The sequence below is a fragment of the Myotis daubentonii genome, chromosome 1, assembly GCF_963259705.1.
Source record: "Myotis daubentonii chromosome 1, mMyoDau2.1, whole genome shotgun sequence".
NCBI lineage: Eukaryota > Metazoa > Chordata > Mammalia > Chiroptera > Vespertilionidae > Myotis > Myotis daubentonii.
In genome coordinates this window covers 186342084-186368972 of record NC_081840.1, presented here as the reverse complement: position 1 = coordinate 186368972, position 26889 = coordinate 186342084, and the positions used below count along the sequence as shown (strand labels likewise).

Sequence of the window (26889 nt, the reverse complement as noted above, 5' to 3'; positions counted from 1 at the left end):
TTTTAACAGAGAGCATTATATATAAACCTGAAATCTAGAGAGACATGCGGTGCATATAAATATAGTACATATAGATAGCTAAGTAAAATTTACCCTCACACCCCTCCTTGACTGCCCCAGGTCTGTTAACTAAAGAGACAGCTCTTTCCCTCTAAAGATGTGTCACCTTTCCTGGAGGATCTCATGGATCCGCCCCCAGCCCTTCTCCACCCTGCGCACTAGGGTCACTGGGCGCCCATGATCCCCCCCTCTCAGGCAGCAGCTCCTGCATGGCAGCGACTCATCCCCGCTTTGAGAATTTGGGCAGAAAGAACATCGTACAGTCCGCTTAGTCAGTGAGAGGTCGAACCCTCAGGTCCTCCACCCCGACACCCCTCAGGGGCCCCGCCACACCCTCGGTCCCGACCAGGGAACCACGTGTAAGTCCGGGAATTTCCTGCCCCAGGCAATTTCCTCCCGAACCATGGATAAAAGGGATTCGCTCCTCTCGGGAGCCACAGATCTCGCTCCACCAGCTCTCCCGCCAGCTCTCACACTCCAGGCACCGCAGCACCAATCCTCCGAGCTCAGCCCCATGGCCCGCACCGCCACCGCCTCTGCTGCACCCCGCGCTCCCGGGTTCCTCCGGGCCGCGCTCCTGCTCCTGCTCCTGGTCGCCGCCTGCCGGCAAGCTGCAGGTGAGACTCGAGCCCCTGGAGCCCAAGGAGGAAAAGGGGATGAAGGGTGGGCGTCCACTGGGGGCATCCCGCTAACCGAGCCTGTTCTCCCTGCAGCGGCACCTATGGTCCTCTTAGAGGAGACCGTGGTCAATGAACTGCGCTGCCAGTGCTTGGAGACCTTGCCGGGAATTCACCCCAAGATCATCCAGAGTGTGAAGGTGACGTCCCCAGGACCCCACTGCGACCAAACAGAAGTCATGTAAGTGCCACCAGCTCTGCTGCTGCCACCATCCTGGTCACCTCCACCGCCCAGATGCCCCCACCCTGACCCTCGCCCGCCCTCCTGTCTCACTTGTGTCCTCCCTTCTGTCTGCAGAGCCACTCTCAAGAATGGACAGAAAGTTTGCCTCAACCCCGCATCCCCCGTGGTTAAGAAAATATTGGAGAAGATGTTAAACAAGTGAGTTATGTGACTAGAGTCATTTGTGACAGGTAGTGGCCTCTGCCTCCTGAAAACTAAATCAGGGAAGCCCAGGGGATAGCTGAAGGAGTGAAAAGTCATTAGTTCACAATTAGATTTGCCATTTAGATAGTGAAGGCGCTCTGGTCCAGGAGGATATTTCCAGTGCTTGCCATCCCCATTCCCCTCTCCACCCCCATTCAGATGAAGGTGGGAAAGCAGCTTTCATTAGAATTCTCACTGGTGTTGGGCAGTTATGCTAAAAAGCTTCCCATCTGTTAATGCCCTCCCCCCACCCAATTCTTTCTGAGCTTCAAGCCTGAAAGTCAGAATCCTTGTATCTCTGCATCACAGGCCCCAATTCTTAGTTAGTGGTGATGAACAGGGACTTTGCAGTGACACTGCATTGAGTACAAATCTGGGTTTGACCCCCTAATAACCATATACCTCAAGGAAAATACTTTAGCTTCTCTACACTCCGTAAAAACAATAGTAGCTACTACCTGGGGTTGCTGTGAGGCTCAAGTGAGGCCCAGTGTGACAGAAGATCCCATGTCACTCCCCTTGGCACTCACCTACCCAAGAGGTTCTGGCTGTTTGAATTCAACAATTCACCTTATTGAGGAATAAGTCCTTACTTAGGAATGCAGAGGTGGTGGTAAGGACCCCTGCATTCCTAAATAAGAGCATCCAAGGGCCTAGAGCTCTCAGTCACACAGCCTAGAAGCAGGCACTTCCTGCAGGTCAGGAAAACTAGATTCAGAAGTCTTTGGAATCTAGAGGGCAGGAGGAGAGTGCTGTGCCTCTGGATTTCCTGAGCAGCTGCTAAGGACACCCTTTTTTTCATGATAGGGGCAGCTCCAACTGACCAGACAAAGCCGGAAGTGGATTGGTGGCTCTACCTGAAGCAGGCCCTGCCCTACAGAAATTGAAAAGGATAAAGAGGAATCATCAGCCCCCAAAGTCACCTTGATTGGACTTACTGTGTTTGATCATCTCTTAGGAGACTTCTTCTACTTATTTATTTATTTATCGGTTGTTTTCAAATATCCTATGTTAATATTTTACAAGTGAAATCATTAAGGATGTCATTGCCTCTACTTGGGCATTGTACTGTTATTTTTATTGTTTATATTATGGCAAACCCAACTTCATACGATTCTGATTCTTATTCAGTTTGAAGGTAAAATGTTTGCAAATATTCTCTAGCCATTAAAGTAACATTTCAGAGGAGCCCACAGCAATGTCAGCTGCTATGATAGAGGATGGAGGATCCAAGCAATAATTAATAAGGGTAGGGGAATGTATGTGTGCATCTATTTTTGTAAGTGTTTAAAAGAATATCAGTTGTTATTTATTGGAACAATTTCACAATATGTGGTCAACATTTCTAATGTTGAAGCTTTAAGAAGTAAATATCCCTTGGACATTTCATGTCTTTCCTGTAAGGCATAATGCCTTGGTTAGTGTCAATTATGCAATATTTATGTTCTTTTGTCTTAAGACAAAAAAGATTTAAGTATTTATTGATGGTTTTGTGAAAAAAGAACATAAATAAAATATTTCAAAATAAATGGTGCTTGTTTTATTTTCTGGAAAAAAAGCTTTACTGGATAATCTGAAAATTTACATCAATGTTTCTCAACACCCCACCCTCCCTTGGGTATCCAATTGGCTACACATATAAATCAAAGTCCAGGTTATGCTAACTTCATCTAGTGATAGCTGTCACTCCCCTTGGCTCTCACCTACCCAAGAATGTGGTTTCCCAACTGTGAACCAACCTCTCCCCTCTTAGTGCAAGAGTCCTATGTTTTCATTGATTTTAGAAAGAAAGGGGGGGGGGGGCGGGAAGAGGAGAGAGAGAGAGAGAAAGAAAGAGAGAGAGAAAGACAGACCAGGGACCAGGGACTGAACTCCCAATCTGGGTATGTGTCTGGACGTGGGTCGGAGATCTAACCAGCAACCCTTCTGTGCACAGGAGGACATTCAGCCCACTGATTCACATGGAGCAGGGCTACTGCTATGTTGTTGTTCTTTTTTTAATAAGGAGCTCCTTGCTACCTAGCTACTCAAGTTTACCTCCTCCTTAAAAAGATTTACATTTTTATAGTTATCTTAACAAGAACTCCCATTGCATTGTTTTTGCTGAATGGGTTTTCAAACGATTATTGACAGTTTCATGAAGCATGGCTGTGAAATGGTGGTAAAGCGGATTTATTTTTTTCAAAACTAAATAATTTGATTCATCAGTCGAAGCAGAAAAAGTGAATGGCTGAATACTTCACATAGGAAAAGATCTAATTGATAGTTGGGTTACAATTTTTTTTAATTTGTTTTATTGATTTTTAGAGAGAGAGGAAGGGAGAGGGATAGAGAGATAGAAACATCCCTGACTGGGAATCAAACTGGTGACCTCTTTGTTCCCGGGTCAGTGTTCAGCTGCTCAGTTACACTGGCCAGGTGGGTTCAATTACTTTTTTTGAGGAGTTAATACACTTTATATATCTTAAATCTTTATTGTTGAAAGTATTATATTTGTCCCCCTTTTTTCCCTATTGACCCCTTCTAGCCTGCCCCCCACTCCCTACCCCAGGCCTTCACTAACCTATTGTCTGTGTCCACAGGATAAGCATATTTGCATACAAGTTCTTTGATAGGTCTCATACCTCCCGCCCACCTACCCCCCACATTCCCTCTAAGTTTCCACAGTCTGTTCCATGTTTCTATGTCTCTGGGTCTATTTTGTTTAACAGTTTATTTTGTTCATTAGACTTCACATATGAGTGAGATCATGTAATACTTGTCTTTCTCTGACTGGCTCATTTCGCTTAGCATAACACTCTCCAGGTCATTTATAAGGAACTACCAGTGAGTTTAATGTTTGTTCCAATCCTTTACACCAATTTATCAAGTAGCATGGTTTTAAGATTTGAGTGCATTAGTTCCTACTTTTCCTCGTGCAATTTCTATGGAACCTGATAGATTGCTTGACTTGAGAAAGTCCACTGGAATTTCGTATTCAGTCCTGCCCCAGGTTGACAGCAGCACTCAGGTTTTCAAGACAAACAAAATTGTAAGTCAAGGGAGGAAAGATCCCTATAATCTAAAAGAAACTACACTCCAAACCTTAAAAGCATGAATATTTGTGCATGTGTGGGGGGTGTGCTTGTCTCTGATTCAGGACTTGTTCAGTAAATCCTGAGACCTGTGGTAAAGCCTTTAGCAGAAACAAGAAGCAGCCTGAATACTTGAGATCAAGTTCTGGCTTGCCCCAAGTAGGTGGGTAAATATGGGCTTTTATTCTAAGTAGCAATGAAGCAGAATTTTTGGACTGGAACCCGGGTTCTTTATCCGCCAGAGTCAAAGAATGACTCCACGGACAGAAGGTGGTATAGCAAAGGTGGAAATTTATTAAAGAACAAGTACAGACTCCCACGTGGGGAGGGGAAAAGGGCCCCACTGAGTTCCTTTTCCCCACGGCTTATCAGGCTGCAGACCTTGGTGCCTTGATATCCCCTCTGATTGGTCACTATTCCCTTAGACTTGTTACTATAGTAACTCCTGGCTCAAAGGTTGAACCTCACATGGGACATGAGAGGTTCTCCCCGCTCCTTCCTTATTGTTTCCCTAGTCCCTTTGGGCTTTCTTCTTCTTCTTCTGGATGAAGGGCTTCCTTCTCTTTATTTTGTAAATATAGACCTTTTGCTGTTCCCAACTCCTTCATTCTATGGAAATGTACCTGTTGCAGCTTTTCAGCTTCCCTATTCTATGGAAATATACCTTCTGCTGCTCTGCAGCCCTGTGTTTCTTCCATGATCCCCTTAATTTCTAAAATTTCCTAAAACCTATCCTTTTCACCCCTAAACAACCTCTGTGAGCTTTCTTTGCACTTAAAAGAGTTAAAAATAATAATCTCTTTATAATGCTAATGTTATTAAGTTAGTTATGAATGAGATGAAAAGGAAGAAAATTTGTGAACTGTACAGAAGTAAATAAATGGAAACCTTTCTAGAAGCTCCATAATTGCCATTCATTCCCTTGCCCCAAGTCAAAGGACTTTGGAAACTATTTACAGGTAGGACCCCAAGGGCTCAATAAAGCCCTCACACCTAAGATCAATTCTTGTACCCAAACATTGTCTTGTTCGTCTGGACTGTCCACTTAACTCTTGTCAATATGTAACATGGAGCATAAAACAGAAAAAGATGTTTCTGTTTTTATGGTGGGTAAAGACATAGGTTTCAAAGAACCAAATAAACTTTAGATTAAATTCCAGCTCTATTACGTTTTGACTTTGTGATCTTGGACAAGTTTCTTGACTTCATTTACCCTCTATAGAATGACGATAATAGCGGAATACACTTTCTGAAGTTGTTGCAAGGATGGCTCCAGAAATCTGCCACTGATCCTCAGGCCAACTCCATGAACATTGTCTCAGCGTTAGTCCCAGATCTCATGGGATATGTAGTGTAGTTTTCACACCAAATATCCATGAGACTTTTCAAGTACAAAACAGTCTTTCATTGAGAGTATTGTGACAGGAAATGGGACAAAAGGGTGTATGAGATGGTGGTCATGGGTGACATAAGTAAATAATCCTACGTGACACATCCCAACCTTGGAGGTCATCAGCAGGAAAGAAAGAACAAAGGCAACAATGACTGAGGTTTCCTGAGCAGTATAACCAAAGGAGCTAGAGCCAGAAAGAAGGAAATATAGCTGTCCCTAGTCTGTCCTTGAGAGTTCTTCTTTGTGAATTCTACCGAATGTCCTTTCAGGACTCCCAGAAGTAACTGGAGAGACACTGGGGGAGGCAGAGATGGCAGACTTGTAGTTGCATAATGGAGGCCATCCAAAGTGACAGATGACACTATCTCTCTTGTTTCTGACTAGCCACACAAATAATAGCAGAAAGGGCTAGTCCTGTCTTCACCATTAATGCCCCACTCCATATCCCTTCTGCATACCAATTAGTTGCAATGGGCAGCATACCTTCCTGCTAACAGCTTCTCAACTCAGTCTCCTCTATCCTTCTGATTCTTTTCTTGAGGGCTCTCTTCATTTGAGCATGAGAAGGGGGAAATGGCAGGGATAGTTTTCTCAGCTCACAGGCAGGATGGCCAGTGATTTTATGCCTTCAAAGGCAACCCTTACTGAGGGCAGGAGTTAGTGGATGAATACTAGTATTCTATGTTTCAGTCCCCCTTGGTTGAACAGTTTTAGAAATTACACTATATATCTATTTCTATATCAGTGTCTATATCTAAATCTATAACTATCTATAGCTATATCTATATCTATACCTATATTATATGTCTATATCATATATCTATATCATCTATATCTATATCTATATCTATATCTATATATCTAATATCATCTATATCTATATAATCTATATCTACATCTACATCTATACCTATATCCTATATCTATATCTAGATGTATATCAAATTTTTATATCATTTATTGATACACTTTCTACTTCTCTATTATGTTTACATTATCTTTTAAACCCTTGAACATATTTATAATAGCTATTTTAAAATTCTTATCTACTAATTCTATCATTCTGTCATTTCTGAGTCTATTTCTATTGACTAATTTTTCTCCTCTAGTTATGGATCACACTTTTCTACTTCTTGGCATGTGTAGTAATTTTTTATTGGTGTAGGAAATTTTGAATTTTGTGTTGATGAGTGTCTAGATTTTTTTTTCTTCTTTTAGAGTCTTGATTTCTATTCTGGTAGGCAATTAAATTACTAGAGCATAAACTTGATATTTCTGAGGCTGTTTTTAAGCTTTGTCATGGTGGTCTAGAGAGAATTCTTTGACCTAGAGCTGAACTGCTAAGTAAAGTTATTTCTGTGTTTCAACCAAATGCCCCAAGTGTTCACAAGGTCTCTCCACTCTAACAATCTTCTTATCCCATGTGAGGCCTGAGAATTGCTCAGATTCACTCTATCCATGTGTGACTTTGTATTGATCAAAGAGATCCAATGGAAACTTGATGCACCTTCTGGAGCTCTATTTACCTTTCTGCCACTCTACTCCATAACGTCTCTAGTCACCTGGAGTATCCATACCGCTTTTGCCACATCTTTTTAAAAAATCCTATCTAATAAAAGAGAAACATGGTAATTGGCGTACGACCGATACCCTTTTCATTGGCTAATCAGCGAGATATGCAAATTAACTGTCAGCCAAGATGGCGGCGGGCAGCCAGGCAGCTTGAAACTAACATGAGGCTTGGTTGCCTCAGTGACAGAGGAAACCAACGTTCCCCGCCTGCGACTGCAGGCCTCTGAGCCTGCAGTTTAAGAAACTCTGTAACAAATACGCCCAACTTCAGCCAGCAGATTGGCAACATTGTAAGCAAAGGCCAGAAACCTCCTTTTAGCCGGAGGCCTAAGAGCTGGAGCCAAGCCTCAAGGTAAAGCTGGCCCAGAATAAAAAAAAAAAAAAAAAAAAAGGAGCGGTTGGGAGCTTCAGTCACTCCCAGCCTGAAAACAGCCCTCAGCCCCTCACCCAGACTGGCCAGGCACCCCAGTGGGGACCCCACCCTGATCCAGGACACCCTTCAGGGCAAACCAGCCGGCCCCACCCGTGCACCAGGCCTCTACCCTATATAGTAAAAGGGTAATATGCCTCCCGGCACCGGGATCAGCATGACAGGGGGCAGCACCCAAACCCCCTGATCGCCCTGTGGCTCTGTGTGTGACAGGGGGCGGGGCCCCAACCCCCTGAGCAGCCCTGCTCTGTGCCTGATAGGGGGGAGCTCCCCCCCCACGGGCCCTGCTCTGTGTGTGACGGGGTAGAGCCATAACCTCCCCATCAGCCCTGCCCTGAGTGTGAGAGTGGCGGCGCCCCAACCCCCTGATCCGCCCTGCTCTGTGGGTGATAGAGGGCAGCGCCCCAACCCCCTGATTGGCCCTGCTCTGTGTGTGACAGGGGTTGCTCCACAACCTCCCCATCAACCCTGCCTTGAGTGTGACAGGGGACGGCGCCCCAACTCCCCGATCGGCCCTGCTCTGAGCCCGACCAGGGGCTGCACCTAGGGATTGGGCCTGCCCTCTGCCACCCGGGAGCAGGCCTAAGCCAGCAGGTCGTTATCTCCCGAGGGGTCCCAGACTGCAAGAGGGCACAGGCCTGGCTGAGGGAGCCCCCCTCCCCCCCGAGTGCACAAATTTTTGTGCACCGGGCCTCTAGTATATATATATTTTATTGATTTTTTACAGAGAGGAAGGGAAAGGGATAGAGAGTTAGAAACATCGATGAGAGAGAAACATCGATCAGCTGCCTCCTGCACACCCTGTATTGGGGATGTGCCCAAAACCAAGGTACATGCCCTTGACCAGAATCAAATCTGGAACTCTTCAGTCCACAGGCCGACGCTCTATCCACTGAGCCAAACCAGTTAGGGCACTTTTATCACATCTTATAGGCCAAAGCAAGTTATAAGGTTAGCACAGAGTCAAGGGATTTGGGAAATCGATTCCATACCTTGAAGTGAGAAGCTGCTAAGTATTTGTGATATTTTTAATCTGTCTGGGATATTCAATTTCCTCATCCATAAGATAGAAACATTCCTTGTAAAATTTCCATATATCATACAAAAAGTTCATAGAGGTGTGTTGACACAAAACAGAACTCAATAAATGATCATTACTATTATCACATTACATTGTATCTTTATTAGTGTAGATAAATATTTTGAAGAATGAAACATAAGGTTACAATGAAAAATAAAATATTTTCAGTCATTTGCATGTTTGTATAGGTCTCAGGTTTGTGTGAAAATTCAACTAATAAAATAAAATGTCTATAAAACCTTAGAAATTGACAATCTGGACATGTTAAATAATCTAGATCTAATTGCAAATTAATTCTTCTCCAGATCTAGTATGGATTTTAGTAGGTCTAGAATCAGAGACCCACATTTGATAAGGAAGATCTGATCATTTATCACCACCTCTTTAACAAACTTCTTAACAACTCTCATGATGTCCTAAGCCTGTCTTTACAGTTTTAAAATGCAACAGTACTTTGGATCTTTCAACATTTGGTTATCACAGCTTTGTATACTTCCTTATTATCATCACTAGAGGCCCAGTACATGAAATTCATGCACTGGAGGGGGGGGGCGCATATCTCAGCCCAGCCTGTGCCCTCTCACAGTCCAGGACCCCTCACTCCTTACCACTCAGCTCACTGCTCCTTAGCACTGCCTCGGAGGCAGAACAAGCTCTCACCACTGCTGCTACGTTCGCCAGCCCTGAGCCCAGCTACTGGCAGAGCGGTGCTCACCCTGTGGGAGCGCACTGACCACCAGGGGGCAGCTCTTGTGTTGAGCATCTGCCCCCTGGTGGTCAGAGCGCATCATAGTGACTGGTTGTTCTGCCTTAACTGTAGCTTAGGCTTTTATTATATATAGACTAGAAGCCCGGTGCACAAAAATTTGTGCACTGGGGGGGGGAGGGTGGTCCGTCAGCCCCACTTGTGCCCTCTCACAGTCTGGGACCCCTCAGGAGATAACGACCTGCTGGCTTAGGCCTGCTCCCGGGTGGCAGAGGGCAGGCCCAATCCCTAGGTGCCTGCCCCGCAGCTCCTGGTCGGTCTCAGAGCAGGGCCAATTGGGGAATTGGGGCGCCACCCCCTGTCATGCACAGAGCAGGGCGGATCAGGAGGTTATGATGCCATCTTCAGTCATGCTCAGGGTAGGGCCGATTGAGGGGTTGGGGCGCCGCCCCCTGTCACATTCAAGGCAGGGTCGATGGGGAGGTTGCGGCGCCACCCAGTCAAGCACAGAGCAGGGTGGATCAGGGGGTTCTGGTGCCACCCCTGTCACATACAGAGCCAGCTGATTAGGGGGTTGGGGCACTGCCTCCTGTCACGCAGGGACAGAGCAGGGCCGATCAGGGGGTTGGGGCACTGCCCCCTGTCACTCACAGAGCAGTGCCCATCAGGGGGGTTGGGGCTCCGTACCCTGTCATGCACAGAGCAGGTTCGATCAGGGGGTTGGGGAGCTCCCCTTGTCACGCACAGAGTAGGGCCGATAGGGGAGTTGGGGCACCACCCACTGTCACACACAGAGCAGGGCGGATAAGGGGGTTGGGGCGCCGCCCTCTATCACCCACAGAGCAGGGCCGATCAGGGGGTTGGGGCGACGCCACTGTCACACTCAGGGCAGGGCTGATGGGGAGGTTATGGCTCTACCCCGTCACACACAGAGCAGAGCAGGTCAGGGGGTTGGGGAGCTCCCCCCTATCAGGCACAGAGCAGGGCTGATCAGGGTGTTGGGGCGCCTTCCCCTGTCACGAACAGAGCAGGGTGGACAGGGAGGTTGTGGCCCCGCCCCCTGTCACACACAGAGCCACAGGGTGATCACGGGGTTTGGGCGCTGCCCCCTGTCATGCTGATCCCATTGCCGGGAGGCCTCGCGGCTCCACTGATCCCGGTGCTGGGAGGCATATTACCCTTTTACTATATAGGATAGAGGCCTGGTGCACGGGTGGGGGCCGACTGGGTTGCCCTGAAGGGTGTCCTGGATCAGGGTGGGGGTCCCCACTGGGGTGCCTGGCCAGTCTGGGTGAGGGGCTGAAGGCTGTTTTCAGGCTGGCGGGTGACTGAAGCTCCCAACCGCTCCCTTTTTTCTTTTTTTTAAAATTCTGTTTAGCTCTGAGGCTTGGCTCCAGCTCTTAAGCCTCAGCTGCTGAAAGCAGGTATCTGGTTTGTTTGGGTTCTATAATTGAAACAATGTTTCAACTCTAGCTCTGAGATCCTGGCTGGCTGAAAGCAGGTTTCTGGAGTTTGTTTAGATTCTATATTTGTAACAATGTTTCAAACTGCAAGCTCAGAGGCCAGCAGCGGCAGGCGGGGAACGTTAGCTTCCTCCGTCACTGAAGCAAGCAAGCCTCATGTTAGCTTCAAGCTGCCTGGCTGCCGGCCACCATCTTGGCTGGCAGTTAATTTGCATATCTCCCTGATTAGCCAATGGGAAGGGTATTGGACGTACGGCTAATTACCATGTTTCTCTTTTATTAGATAGGATAATATCTACATGTGTAGATAACACCGCATTTTATGATCTCTACTTGGTACAGAAGAAAAATGAGACTCAGAGAAATTAAGGTTATGTCTGAATATTGTTTCTAACTTATTTTTAGCTTGTTGGTTTGAATAAAGGCCAAGACCTGATCAGTCAATGGAATGTTGTCAAGTTATTAAAATTTATCTCATTTTGAGATTGCAATAACTTTCCCCATCCGGGACTTGCCAATACCCTTGCCTTGGTCTGTCTGGGCTGCTATAATAAAATACCATGGTCTGGGTGGCTTATAAAAAACATAAATTTATTTCTCCTGGTTCTAGAGGCTAAAAGTTTGAGATAATGGTGACAGGATCACAGACTAGTCCTTGAGTCATCACATGACAGAAGGGTCTAGAGAGCTCTGTGGGATCTCTCTTTTATTTAAATTTATACTAGAGGCATGGTGCACAAAAATTTGTGCACTCGGGAGGGTCCCTCAGCCCGGCCTGTGCCCTCTCGCAGTCTGGGACCCCTCGGGGGATGACCACCTGCTGGCTTAGGCCCGCTCCCCGAGGGATTGGGCCTAAGCTGGCAGTCAGAAATCCCTCTGGAAGCCCGGGAGCCCTCGGGGATGTCCACTTGCCAGCAGGGAGCAGGCCTAGCTGCAGTCGGGCATCCTTAGTGCTGCTGAGGTGGGAGAGGCTCACACCACCACCACTGTACTGGCAGTCATCAGCCTTGCTTGTGGCTGAGCAGAGCTCCCCCTGTGGGAGCGCACTGACCACCAGGGGGCAGCTCCTGCATTGAGCATCTGCCCCCTGGTGGTCAGTGTGTCATAGTGACCAGTGATTCCCAGTCGCTCTGCTGTTAGGGTCCATTTGCATATTACCCTTTTATTATATAGGATAGAGGCCTGGTGCATGGGTGGGGGCTGGCTGGTTTGCCCTGAAGGGTGTCCCAGATCAGGGTGGGGGTCCCGCTGGGGTGCCTGGGTGAGGGGCTAAGGGCCTTTTTTCAGGCTGGTCATACCCACTTCAGGGAGGGGGGTCCTGCTGTTGTGCCTGGACAGCCTGGGTGAGTGGCTGATGGCTGTTTTCAGGCTGGCCACAGCCCCTTCAGGGTAGGGGTCCCTGCTGGGGTGCCTGGCCAGTCTGAGTGAGAGGCTGATGGCTGTTTGCAGGCTGGCCACAGCCCCTTCAGTGTGGGTGTCCCTGCTGGGGTGCCTGGCCAACCTCGGTGAGGGGCTGATGGCTGTTTGCAGGTTGACCACAGCCCCTTCAGGCTGTGGGTCCCCCTTGGGGTGCCTGGAAAGCCTTGGTGAGGGGCTGATGTCTGTTTGAAGCCTGTCCACAGCCCCCAGCCACCCAAGCTCCCAGTGGAGGCTGGCTGGAAGCAGGTCTCTGGGATTTATTTAGCTTCTATAATTGAAACTTTGCTGCCTTTTGTGGAGGATACAGCCATCCAGGGCTGGCAGGAAGCTTGGCTTCCTCCATCGCCAGGGCAACCAAGCCTCCGGCTTGCTCCAGCTCCATGGCTGCTGGCTGCCATCTTGTTTGGGTTAATTTGCATACAGTCACTCTGATTGGCTGGTGGGCGTGGCTTGGGTGTAGCAAAGGTATGGTCAGTTAGCATCTTTGTCTTTTATTAGTGTAGATTTACTGTTGAACATATTACAGATGTCCCTTTTTACCCCCTCTATTCCACATTCCCCAAGAGTCTCTTTTGCAAAGGGAACTAATCCCATGTATGTGGCCTCCATCCTCAAGACCTAATCATCTCCCAAAGGCTCCACTCCCCCTAACACCATCACTTTGGGGGTTAGGATTCCAAAATGTGAATTTTGGAGAGACATAAACATTCAGACCATAGCAACTCTTCACAAAGCTGTGCCTCTCTGTGCATTTCTCTGTCTGGAAGGTTTGTTATTATGATGAGGTGTTTTTTTTTCATCTTTAATAACTCCAATGTTATCTCCTCTGATGTTTTACCTCCCCCCTCTTCTAGCCAAGTCTTCCCTCTTCTTCCTCAGAGTGCCTCAGGTACATATCTAGTATAACACAGATCATCTTTTAGTTTAATTTGTTTACATGTCTCTTTCCAAACAGTCGGTGAACTTCTCAAGAGCAGAAACTCAATTTTTATCTTCAAATACCTAGTGTCCAGCAATAGCTCTGGAAGGTAATAGATGCTCAATAAGAATTGGCAAAATTATCTTATTATTTAGGCTAGATTTACCTTTTTACTATATCAGCCCTTCAGTAATTATTGATTCTTCACTTAAATGCTGTTATGGGTTGAAGTATGCCCCCCTCCTAATGTCATCAAGTTAAGTCCTAACCCCAGTACCTCATTTGGAGACAGGTTCTTTCAGAAGTAACCAAGTGAAAATAAGGTCATTTGGTTTGGCCCTAATCCAACATGACTGGTGTTCTTACACAAAGGGAAAATTGGGAGACAGACATATACACAGAGAGACCACCATGTGAAGATGAAGATAACCATCTATCAGCCAAGGAGAGAGGCTTCAAGCAAATCCCTTACTCACAGCCATAAGAATTAACCTTGACAATACCTTGATTTTGGACTTTTACCCTTCAGAATTGTGAGGCAAAACTTTCTCTTTTGAAGACACCCAGTCTGTGGTACTTTGCTATGGCAGCCCTAGGAATCTAATATAAATAGTTTAGTGTTTGATTTGTTAATGCAAAAAAAAAATGTGGTCAGTATGAAATAATTAAGGTCACCTATAAATCTTAAGGAAAAAAAAAATTGAAGCTCATAGTTCCTGATTAGATTATTTAGTTTCAAACTCATTGAAACTGCTGCCTTCAAATCAAGAGTAAACTGTTCTTAGGAGAACAAGGGTTACTATAGTTTGAACTTCAGTTTCTTTGTAAGTTATCTATACTGTAAGTATAGTTAGAGCTTGGCCGATTCTATTATAACCTTGAGTTGGATTATGCAAATAAGCATAAAAGACATAAGCAAATACTTGCTGAACAAAAAAAAAGCATATTAATTTCCTACTTTGTACAAATATCACCTTTGAAAAGAGATGTAGAGAGTTTTGTGATTCCATTCTGTAAATCACCATTAACTGCAACTGGAACTGAACCTTCATAATAACAGTTTCACCACCCTCAGGAAATAATAGGTTCACTTTTCTATTCAACAAATCCACCTTATCCTGTCCCAAACCCCAAATTAAACAAAACCGAAAAACAAAGCCAGCTTCCTTTTTGGCTTGTAATGATGAACATGCTCTTTTCACTCTTCAATGGGCAGAAAGAATGCAAGAACAACAAAAAATTCTCAGAGTACATAAAAGAGGGCTGCAGTGTTGATTTCACCATTCAGACAGGGATCAAGGTCAAGCACAGGCATGGCTGCTGAGAGCTCATGGGCAGTCATACTTCTGGCTGTTCTTGTCCTGGCTATCTTTGGTAAGCCAACCATGCCTTTTTCTTCTAGACACTAGAAAATTTCAAAAAAAAAAAAAAGATTCCCAATCTAATGAGATTGTATTTAGCATTAGGCAAAATGTAGAAACTGCAATTAATATTTAAGTAAACATATATTTAGATTACAGTGTCAACAATTCTTAAATTAATTTTAAAAAATCTGTTTAACTTCCTAGAAATATCTGACTATAATGGTCTATAATTTTCTTGTTGGAGATTATAGCAAGAACATTACTGCAAATAGGTTTAGGGTGTTTATTTTAATGATGGTAGGCAGATATAAATCATTGTCTTCAACGGATGGAATTTACACAAAATCTGTATATTTACATCTTTTCATAAAAGAAAATTGACTTTACCATTAAATAAACTCTTATTGACCATATATACTTTTAAGCAATGAATTATTGATCTAGTGTTTGAGATCAGCTTCTCAAATGTAGTAAATGCTCAATAAATGCTCACTGGTCAACAGAAGAGCAGATGATTAGATTTGTGTGATTGTCTCTCTAAATATTCCTATCAGTATTTACTCTGTGTTGAGTGTTCTGCTGCACTGATTTCAAATTTCAGGTAAAGAATTAAGCATTGTGGTTGTCTTTGTTCTTACTCAGGGTTTTGCTATTCTTTTCTCATACAGCTGATCCCTGTGAGAGCCAAGAGTTGCGATGTCAGTGTATTCAGATACATTCTGACTTTATTTCTCCCAAATTTATTACAAATGTTCAGTTGATACCTGAAGGTGCCTACTGCAGCAGAAAAGAAATTATGTAAGTAGTGAAGATATGGGAGAGAATGAAAGATCTAGCATTGAAATTTTCTTTCTTCCTTGTGATGAGAATTCTTAAGGTCTACTCTCTTAACTTTCATATATGTATGAAAGAGGTTGAATGAGGTCAAATCTCACATCTTCTTTATATATTCATCCATCAATGGACTTAGGTTGTTCCCATATCTTGGCTATTGTAAATAAAGCTATTATAAACATGGTAGAGCAGATTTCCTTTTGAGTTAGTGTATTTGTTTTCATTAGATATATTACCAGAAGTGGAATTGCTAGATTATATGTAGTTTTATTTTAATATTGTGAAGAACTGCCATACTTTTTTCCCCACAGTGGCTATACCAACAGAACACAAGGGTTCCCTTTTCTCCACATCCTCGCCACATTTGTTATCTCTCATCATTTGGATGATAACCATTCTAACAGGAGTGAACGGTTAGCTCATTGTGGTTTTGATTTGCAGTTCCCTAATGACAAGTGATGTTGGGCAGCTTTTCTTGTCTGTTGACTATGTGCATATTTTCTTTGGGGAAAAAAATATCTGTTTGGGTCATTTGTAGTACTGTGTTTTCAAAGTTGACATTTGCTTACAAATGTACTAAATTGAGAGTACAGATGACCAGGCTCTGAGCATTATCTCTGCATAGTGTGGGAAGATTATTGTTCAGTGTTTATGCTCTCATTTATAAAACCATCATGTACTCTCTCCAAAAATAAAGGGCTCTCAAATGGGAACATAATTAGGGTATGACTTCTTCTGAGTGGACTTTGAGGTCAATGAACATGTACAATAAGCAGAGATACATTGTCCTCTGTAAGGGTACATGGGTAATTCTTAATTGTCTGAAAATCTCTCTATTATACACTGACACACACAATAAGATCAATATGGTCTAATGGCTCTGGAGGTTGACTTGTCAATCTTTCTGAAGCCTAAAAATATAGAGCTTAGAGGCTGTGGGAAACACTTCTGCATTTTCCTGAAACTTTTTTGTATTGTGAACTATATCATGCATACTGTTTGAGTTGTTCATTGCTAGTAACACATTACCATGACTTAGTGACTTAAAATAAATCTCTTTATTATCTCACTGCTCTGTAGTTCAACAGTCCAGGTGGCTGGACTGTTAGCTAACACCTCTATCACATCACATAATTATTGTTTTGTTTGTTTGTTTGTTTTGTGGTAAGAACTCTTAGGATTTCATAAGGGGCTAAAGTCAAGGTGTCAGCTGGGCTAAAGTCCCATCTGGAGGCTCTGGGGAGGAATCCACTTCTAAGAGTATTTATGTTGTTGATTAAATTCAGTTCTTTGCAGTTATAGGACTAAGTATCCATATTCTTGGCTCAGGGTTGCTCTCAGTTTCTAGAAACTGCTTTCGAATTTGTCTCTTGAATTTATCTCATGCCTCACATCTCTCTCTCTCTACCTCTTCTGCTATAAGCAGAAACAACTCCCTGCTTTCAGGGACCACGCATTAGGCCCACCTTAATAATTATGCTTTGTTTTAATTTATTCAACTGATTAGTAACCTTAACTACATCTGCAAAATCCCTTTTGCCATGTAATGTGATAAAGTCATGGATTTGATATCTAATCAAGTTCACATTCTTGGAGATTAAGGAAAGAAACTTGGTGGGCCTTCTTAAGATTCTACTTTAAGCACACATGCAGAAGAGTATATGAATAGATATCTGTACAGTTTAAAGAGCAATAATAAACACCTGCTCACTTGTTACAGAGGCCAAAATATAGAACATAATTAGTACATCAGAAAGCTCCACATGTGACACTCCTGTTATGGGTTGAATTGTGTCTTCTATACATTTTTATGTTGAAATCCCAACCTTCAATACCTAGAATGTGACTGTTTGGAGGTAAGGTCTTTAAATAGGTAATTAAGATTAAATGAGGTCATAAGAGTGGGGCCTAATTCAATATGACTGGTGTCCTTTTAAGGAGAGGGAGAGCCCAGCTGGCATGGCTCAGTGGTTGAGCATAGACCTATGAACCAGGAGGTTTGGTTCCCCACTGGGGCACATGGCTGGATTGCAAACTCAATCCCTGGTATTGCGTGCAGAAGGCAGCTGATTGGTGATTTTCTCTCATCAGTGATGTCTCTATCTCTCTATCCCTCTTCCTTCCTCTCTGAAATCAATTAAAATATACTTTTTTTAAAATGAAGAGGGAGAGACACCAGGAATGTGTAAGCACAGAGAAAAGGACACAGTTAAGGGGCAGTCATCTGAAAGTTAAGGTGAGTTGCCTCAAAAAAACAACACACAAATCTGTCAATATCTTGATCTTAGACTTCTACTAGACTCCATAACTGTGAGAAAACAAATTTCTGTTTTTTTAAGACATCCAGTCAGTGTTATATTGTTATGCATAGCAAACTAATACAATTCTTAAATCATATACTCACCCCACTCCAAGGAGTAACTATCACTTTAAACTGTGATATTTCTTGCTTTTTAAAAATTGTTTTAACACCAGTGTATAATACTTAAAAAGATTATTATTTATTTTGTCAGTGTTATGGACTGAATGTGTTTCCACACCTTATGTTCATATGTTGACATTCTAATCCCTAATGTGATGATATTAGGGGCCTTTGGGGGGTGATTAGGTCTTGAAGGTGAAGTCCTCAGGAATGGGACTCAAGCCCTTGTAAAAGAGACCCCAGAGAGCTCTCTGACCATTCCATGATGGGAGGATACAGCAAGAGGATAGTAACCTGTGAAACAGGAAGTAGATCCTCACGAAACACCTAAAGTGCCTGCACTTTGGTCTTGAACTTCCCAGCCTCCAGAATTGTGAGAAATAAATGTTTGTTGTTTAAGTCAATACTTTTGTTACAGTAGCTGAAATGGACTAAGCCTGCTTTTGAACTCCAGGTCACTGGAATCGCACTAAATGTATTGTTTTGTGACTTGCTTCTTATTATTCAACATTATATTCTTCAATACACACATTTTGATGTGTTTAGCTGTAGTTAATTCAATGTAAGTGATATTTAGTATTCTGCTGTAGGAATATTAAATCAACAAATACAAAATTATTTTATCCAATCCACTATTGATGCACATTTAGGTTCTTTCTAGATTTTTACCCTTATCAACATTCTGTATATGTCTCCTGGTTCATGTATATGATAGTATCTCTAGGAATTATTTGCTGAGCTTAGGATGCGCACATCTTCAATCTTGCTAGGTAATCCCATTCTATTACAAAGTAATTGCACAAACTGACACTCTTTTCTACATTTAATAATCTGTTTCTTCACATACTGGCCAGTAATTGGTCTTGTCAACCTGACTGGTATGCATTGGTATCTTTTATTTTTTAATTTTCATTTCTCTATTATTAATGAAGTTGAATTTTTCATATATTTATGAGCATTTTGTTCCCTCTTTTGTGAAATAACTATTAATTTCATTGCTTCTTTTCCTTGGGTACTATCCTTTCCCCAATGCCTCACATTTGTTTGTTTTGTTTTGTTAGCATAGTGTGGATATTAACTCCTTGTCAGATTTATGGATAGGAAAGCTCATTTTCCAATTTGGGGCTCATATTTTTATTCTTGGTATGGTACCTTTTTATTAACATAAGTTTACATTTTTAATATATGTAAATTTAGCAATATGCTCTTTTCTGGTTAGCAGTTTTAGTGTCTTGTTTCAAAAACTTTCACAGAGCTTATAAAAATATACTTCTCTTTTGTCTTCTAAAAAGTTTACAGTTCTTTTTGTATTTAAAAATTTAACCCATCCAAAATTTATTTTTGTATATAATGTGAGGGAATTATTTACTTTAATTTTTAAAAAAATATATTTTATTGATTTTTTACAGAGAGGAAGGGAGAGGGATAGAGAGTTAGAAACATCGATGAGAGAGAAGCACAGATCAGCTGCCTCCTGCACACCCCCTACCCGGGATGTGGCTGGCAACCAAGGTATATGCCCTTGACCGTAATCAAACCTGGGATCCTTGAGTCCACAGGCCAATGCTCTATCCACTGAGCCAAACTGGTTAGGGCATATTTAATTTAATTTTATTATTTTATATAGTTCACCAATAGTTCCAGCACTATTTATTAAAATATCATTTCCCTACTGATCTACCATGTTATTTCTGCTATAAATTGAGTTCTCTCAATGTGTAGGGATGGTTCTGATCTCTTTATTCTGTCCCATTAATAAATTTGTCTATACTTGTATACTATCTTTATTATTATTTTATAATAATTTTTAACATCAGGGAAGAAAAATTTTCCCATTTTCAGAGTGGCTTTAATATATATATATATATATATATATATATATATATATATATATATATATATATATATTGATTTCAGAGAGGAAAGGAGAGGGAGAGAGAAATAGAAACGTCAATGGTAAGAGAGAATCATTGATTGGCTGCCTTCTGCACGCCCCCACTGGGGATCAAGCCCACAACCCAGGCATGTGCCCTTGACTGGAATCTAACCTGGAACCCTTCAGTCCGCAGGCCAACATTTTATCCACTGAGCCAAATCAACTAGGACAAGAGTGGCTTTTCTTTCCTTGGACTTTTGCTCTTCCAGATAAATATTAGAAGTAGCTTGCAAATCTGCACTGATTATAATTTTTGAGTGAATTTTCTTTGAAATTATAGATTAATTTGTGAATTATTGACATCTTTATGATTTTGAGTTTTTAAGAACATAGAATAGCTTCAAATTTATTGAGGCTTTCTGTAATTGTTTTATATTTTTCTCTACAAAAACCTTTTATACATTTTTTATTATTAAAACTTATTTCTAGTCACTTCATATTATTTGATAATATTGTAAACAATAGCTTTACAAAATTTTACATTCCAGCTATTCTGTGTTGAGAAATAAAACTTTTTATTGCTTTTGTAACCACCAACTCTTTACTTAGGTATTCACATCTCCTGGGAATAATGGCAGTTTAGTTTCCCTCTTTTGAAAACCTTATACTTTTTACTCATTTTTCTAACTTGACTGAGATGGCTGGGGTGGTAGTAGGCACCCTTATTTTGTTTCTCCATTCAAAGGGAATACTTCCAAGTTTTCATCATTATGCATGATGTTTTGTGGTTATCCTTGTACAGGTTATTTGATAAAGATTTATTATTATTCTATTGTCATTATATTTTCTCACAGTTGAATATTAAATTGTGTTATTTACTTAAACTCTGAAATGTACACCCCAGCTCAGAGTGTAGAAAGATGATCTGTTCCTCCTGTAATGAATGTCAAAGGAGTGGAGCTTTGTGGTTCTGTAAAGTGCAGAACAAAACAGTACATTCTGAACCCCTACAGAATTAATTGAAATAAGCAACTTATGGTCTCCCTGTCTCTCTCAGTAATAAAAGAGGCTTACCAAGAGCCTAAAAACTAACAAAATTAGCATAGATATAATTATAAAATACATAGTAAGTGGTTGATAACTGGCAGCCTGGAAGATTATACTTACGTAGATTTTTCAGAGACTAGCACTGTACCTTACACATCTTAAAACCAATAAATGTTTGCTGATTAATTGATATGTAAAATGTCTCTTAGAAAAAAATGTTATTCTTTTTGTTGATTAAAAGTAATTTAGTTGTACATACTGATGTGACTAAAAGTCATTTTCTAATAATATGATTAACATATTTTGAGAAAACCATGTGCTCATTTTAAACATATGCATTAACTGTTATAGAAATTCTAATGAATAAATTTAAAGCATTATTAAGTACAGTTATTATTTAACCAAAACACTCTTTTCTTTTCAGAGTCACATTGAAAGATGGGAAATTAATTTGTTTGGATCCTGAGGCTGAATGGGTGATGACTATTATAAAAAAGATTATGGACAGGTACAATTAATACCAGAGATTTTCACATTCACATTCATGCTCTCTATTTTCTTAATACACAGACTCTTCTATAAATTAGAATAAAATTACAATAAGATTACAATAGGTCTATACCAGGGAATCCATAAGTGTGGTCCCCACACCAGCAAAATTAGCATCATCTGACAATATGTTAGTTATGCAAATTCCTAGGTCACACCTCCAACCCACTGAATCAGAAACTCAGGATTGGTCTGCTTTAACAAAATCTCTAGGTGATTCTGATGAATGCTCAAGTTAAGAATCACTGGTCCACACCTTTTATTTAACATGATATCCAAATGACATGTGTTATAAATAACCTCCTTGAATATGAAAGTGGTTTAAAATGATTAGAAGATGTTTTATGTAGACCAACTTTGCAGGCAATAGACCCATTTGATAAAAGAAACTTTAAGAAAAAAAAATTCCCTCCTTTGAAAAATGATGTATTTCTGACAATAGTTCTGAAAACTAAACTCCAAATGGAATTGAAAATTGGTGGATGGAGCAGGTATAAATGAGGACTAACAGGTGATAATAGGAGAATATTTGAATTAACTTATAAACAATATATTTTTTAGATTTTTAAGTCATAGCAGGCAGAGGTAAGAAGAAAGAGGTGACCATTCATAATGAAAAAACTAAATTTTGTGTTTTCTTTAATTGAAAAGAAAAGGAAAACAAGTTAAGGTTATATGAAGCTTAGAGTCATCTGAGGGTCACCTCAGCAGTTGAGTGATTCAATGTTTGGGGAGGACCTTGGGTTTTTTAATTCTATAGCTATTCTATAGATCCACCAGCTACAAGTTATGTTATTCTGGATAAGTGACAACATTGGGGTTTTTATACTTTTACTTGTTCTTACTTTGATCTATCGTTGGGGAACCTGAGATAATACATGTGAAGTATTTAATTATAGCTATTATTAATTTTCAGTTTACCAAAACATGGACTTATTTAGTTATTTTTTAGTTATTTTTAAAATGTTTTTTTTTTCTTACAAGGGACTACATAGGAGTAATCCTGTGTATCTGTATAGTTACATGTCACTTTCTTTGTATTGTAGTGCCCCTAATTGACGGTCACACAAGGAACATCACATCCTCTGGACATCAAGAGCCCTTGGTTTCATCCTTCAGAATTGTTTTTGAAAGGGGCACCAATTTATGCTAATTTAGGGCTATAATGAATTGCTTCTTCTATTTACGTTGCAGACCTAAAAGGTTGTTTTCAGTCAAGTGACTGGCTTTTGTGAGGAGAAAAGGTGTTGAAATTTCCATTATGTAGAAAGGATAGTCCCCGAAACTCATATCGTAGGTAAGAGGTTTTCCTGTTAAGCTCAATATATTTTAACAGATTTCACCTCCTTCATGCTGTCCACTAATACCCTGTGGTCCATTTAACTTCCCAGCTAACTCTAACATTGGATCACTGATTTTCTCTCCAACCCATCCTTTGATATTATTCTTAACTAGGGGCCCAGTGCACTAATTCATGCACCTTGAAAGAAACTATGGGCCATGAGGCTGCAGTGGGCACAAAGGCAGGTCTCAGCCCATCCTCCGTGCCCCTGCCTGGTCCCTTCTGCCACAGCCCCCCCAATCCCCTGTCTGCTGGCAGCCCCTCTCCTCCTGCTGCCGCTCCCGCAGATGATGGCGCCAGCACCACTCGCACCCACTGATGGCACAGAGAGATTGGGGCCAGCTCCAGCAGCGGGTGTGAGCGGTGGCTGCTTGCCCAGATCACCCTTCAGGAGCATGGGGAGGTGGAGAAGCCCAGAGGGGTGATCAGGGCAGGCAACCACCACTCGCACCCACTTATGGCACCAAGCAATCAGGGCCAGCGCCAGGCACTGGCAGCATGTGCAAGTGGGGCCTGTGCCGGCAGCAGGTGTGAACTCTGGGTGGGACCGTGGCACATGGGAGCAAAGAGTTTTCAGTAACCACCAGAGGCTCACCCTAATGACAGCAACCAGCGTCCCGCCTTGGTCTGGCACCCCCACTAACCTGCTCCACCATCTGCTATAGCCAATGCTCACCATGTTCCATGCTCTGCCACCTGCTGCCGATGCCCGCCATGTTCCGTGCATGCCCCCTGGTGGTCAGCACACGTCATAGGGATCAGTTGTTTGGTTGTTCCACCATTCGGTCTATTTGCATATTAGCCTTTTATTATATAGGATAACATCAGTATATTGTTTTTTATTAACTTATCAACACTCTGGTCTCAACACTCAACCTTTTGAGTTCCAAAGGCCTAAACCTCCACCACCTTGTACTCAGAACAAATTAAGATTATTTATCTACAGTGTTCAATAATAAAATATGTCATTCATTATAAGATCTGAAAACAGAATTCATTAAAAAGAAGCAAATGGGATGTCATACAGTTGTATAACAAGATTGTCTTAAATTTTAAGAATTCACTTTTAAATTAAGCAAAACTAGTAGATAACATCAGCCAAGAGTAGAAGTGACCCATCCCGGGAAATTGTGAAGTCATCATGTAAGGAGAAGAGGACGAGGAGATTCAGGACCAGCAGGACCCAGGGAAGACCACAAGGATGCTACCTCAGAAGGAACAGATGGAGAACTCAGAGCTAAAGTAATGTTCTAGTCATTGGACTTCTTGGAATTTCTGCATGTGTAACACCATGCTGAGTGACTGAGCATCATTTTTATTTTACTGTTTCTAAAGAAAGATGTGTTAACATCTGAGTGATATTCTCATGTTGTCAATGAATTGGAATGCTGCTTCAGAAAGTGCCTTAGTCAGTTGGGGCTACTATAACCAACCACATGGACTGGGTGGCTCGAACAACAAACACTTATTTCTCACAGTCCGGAGGCTGAAAATCCAAGGTCAGGGTGCCAGTTTGTCAGGCTGTTGGTGAAGGCTTCTTCCTGCTTTACCAATGGCCTTCTTGCTGCCTTCTTGCGGCGGCTTTTTCTTTTAAGGGAACTGGTGTTATTTATGCGAGTTCCACTCTCATGACCGAATTACTTTTCAAGGGCCCCACCTTCAAATACCATCACATTGAGATTAGGGCTTGAACATATGAACTCTGAGGGATGCAAATATTCAGTATGTAGCAGAATGGGATTCAGTCCAGAGGCACTGGAGCCCTCAGCAATTTTCTTGTGACGTATTGTGTCTTTTCCTCTCCCCACTGGCTTAATGTTTCTTTTTTTCTCTCTCTGCTCCTCCGGTCTCTATGGCAAGTCATTCACAAAAAGTAACTTGCTTTCCCTAAGATTCAATTTCCAATTCTTAGGATAGAAGACCTTATTGACCACAATGATTCAAGTGTCCACATAGGTCCAATCAACTGTGGCCAAGGGACCACGTTACATGGTGAGCATTTTTACTTCTACTGTTACATCTGGAACACTCTCAACAAAAGAACTATTTTAGAAACCACAAGTAGAAGATTCAGAGTATTTTGAAAATAAAATTCCAAATTTCAAGAGAAAAGGATCCATTTGGCACAGTTGAGTTATGCACCCACTTATGGTCTAGACTCCTGTGGACAGGAGAGGGGAACACACCACAGAGACATGGCCAGCCAGAGTGAGGCAGGTGATTTCCAGAGAAGCTGGCAGACAACTCAGGGGTTGCTCCACAACTTTGAGAGCACTCTTCTCAAAATGAATATGGTGTTTCTGGTTCCAGAAGGTGGTTTATTTATTTAATTAAAAAATTTTGGACAAAATAACCTAAAAATCCTTATGCTACAAATCACCTAGAAATACTAAATGAGGTATGAAATGTCTTTTCAAGTGAATAGCTTAATTCTCCAGAGAGTAGGAAAAAAACTCAGGATATTCCCCTAGGCCTCTCAAAAACAGAAGCAGAAAGTAGGAGAGGACATTTCATAGGTAAGTGATTTAGGTTGAGCAGGGTGAAGAACAAAGAGTTTTATCAATAAGCTAGATGTTGACATTTAATTTCACATCAGGGCAGATGCCATGATTGTGCATCTTGATAGAGAGTTGTAACAAAGATCCTTGTATAAAATCGGAACTTCAATAAAAATAAAGCTATTAAAAAGCATAGGTTTGTGATAAGAAGCATGTGTGCCTCAACATAAACAATGATGGGGGTGGGGAGGCAATTTTTCCCCTGAAAAATCTTTACTAAGAGTCTATCTTCAAGCAGATTTGGAATTCCATTATAACATTATAACATCTCTATGGTGTGGGAACTCCAGCTAGCAGAGAAGGGGGTCCACATTAATATCTGACAGAAAGGAAAGTAAAATTTCCCAGCAGGATGGACCCCACAGAAGTCTCAAAGATAAAGCCGTGCTGAAGATGAGCCCACACTCCAAATTTACACAACTCTGGAGGAGCCATCCACCCTGAACAAGAGTTAAGACCCACAATAAACAGCATCCCTAAATTGAAAGTGTTAAAATCAACAAGGAGACCATTATAAATATGTTTCAAATCATTTGACATCAAAGAAGAAATTAGATCCTAAGGAAAGGACAAGATACTATGAAACCAAGAAGATTGGTGGGAGGGCAGACAAATAAATAATAGGGAAAAGAACAGCAAGTTAAAAAACACACAAAGGAAAGTTTAGAGATAAAAATGTGATTATATAAAGTAAAATCTCATGGTATGACTTAAACAGAAGATTAGATTCACCTAGAGAAACAATTCTTTTAAACACATCTAGGATGCAGCAGAGATATAAATATAGAAGATACAAGAAGGAGGTTGAGAGACTTTGAGAAAACTATGAGTCTATCCAACTTATTTTTTAATAGTTTTTTTTTAAATTATCCTTGCTGTTGAAAGTATCACAGATATCCCTTTTTCCCCCCATTGACCCTTTCCATCTCGCACCCACCCCTCCTAGGCCTTCAACACACTATTTCTGTGTCCATGAGCTATGCATATATGCATATAAATTTCCCATCCTGTTAATAATTATTCCCCATTTTTATTGATTTTAGAGAGAGAGGAAAGGACCGGGAGAGAACAAAACATGGATTGGATGCCCCATACTGGGGATCTAGCTTGCAACCAGGCATATGCCCTGACCAGGAATTCAATTGGTGACTCTTGGTGCACAGGAGGATGCTCAACCAACTGAGCCACACTGGCCAAGGAGAGAATATCCCATTTATTTCTGAAAGGAGTGTAGACAGTGAGGAGAGAGAAAATGGGTGAGAAGTAAGTAATATTTGAAAGGATAATGATTGAGATGAAACTTTCATATTCAGGAAGCCTAATAGTGTCTAAGCAGTAGAGAAAAATAAAATTCACACCCAACTGCATTGTAGTGAACATGAAAGAGACAAAATACAAAGAAAAGACCATGGAATGATAAGGATGACCTACCATGTGACAAGAGCTCCAAAAGGAGGACTCAAGGGAAGGTCAAATCTGTGATGGATTCCCGGAAATACATGGTTTTGCTAAAATGGAATTGCTTTCAGTGAATTATTCATAGAAGAAAATCAAATTGCTGTGGCTTTTTATATACATTTGTAATAATCAAGGCCACCAAATTTGGCTTGTGTTAATTTTGCTTAAATATGAGACAGTTTCTAAAGGATACCATGAACTACTAAGAAGAAACCAAG

The 26889-nt window shown here is 41.7% G+C and overlaps 1 protein-coding gene across 3 annotated transcripts in view; it reads left to right on the top strand.

Annotated features, from left to right (window-relative positions):
* The first annotated feature begins 478 nt into the window (after positions 1 to 478).
* The window catches only part of LOC132218030 (growth-regulated protein homolog gamma-like), a 110918-nt gene continuing 84507 nt past the window's right edge, over positions 479 to 26889 (top strand). The window contains exons 1-4 of one of the 3 annotated variants that reach the window (XM_059668683.1): positions 479 to 677; positions 774 to 918; positions 1036 to 1119; positions 1972 to 2693. In XM_059668683.1, coding sequence (XP_059524666.1) covers positions 575 to 677; positions 774 to 918; positions 1036 to 1119; positions 1972 to 1987 — 348 coding nt within the window. In that variant the 5' untranslated portion in view covers positions 479 to 574 and the 3' untranslated portion in view covers positions 1988 to 2693. Of the gene's footprint in view, positions 919 to 1035; positions 1120 to 1971; positions 2694 to 26889 lie in introns of those variants that run through there. The other 2 variants (XM_059668674.1, XM_059668665.1) reach the window with 2 other exon arrangements.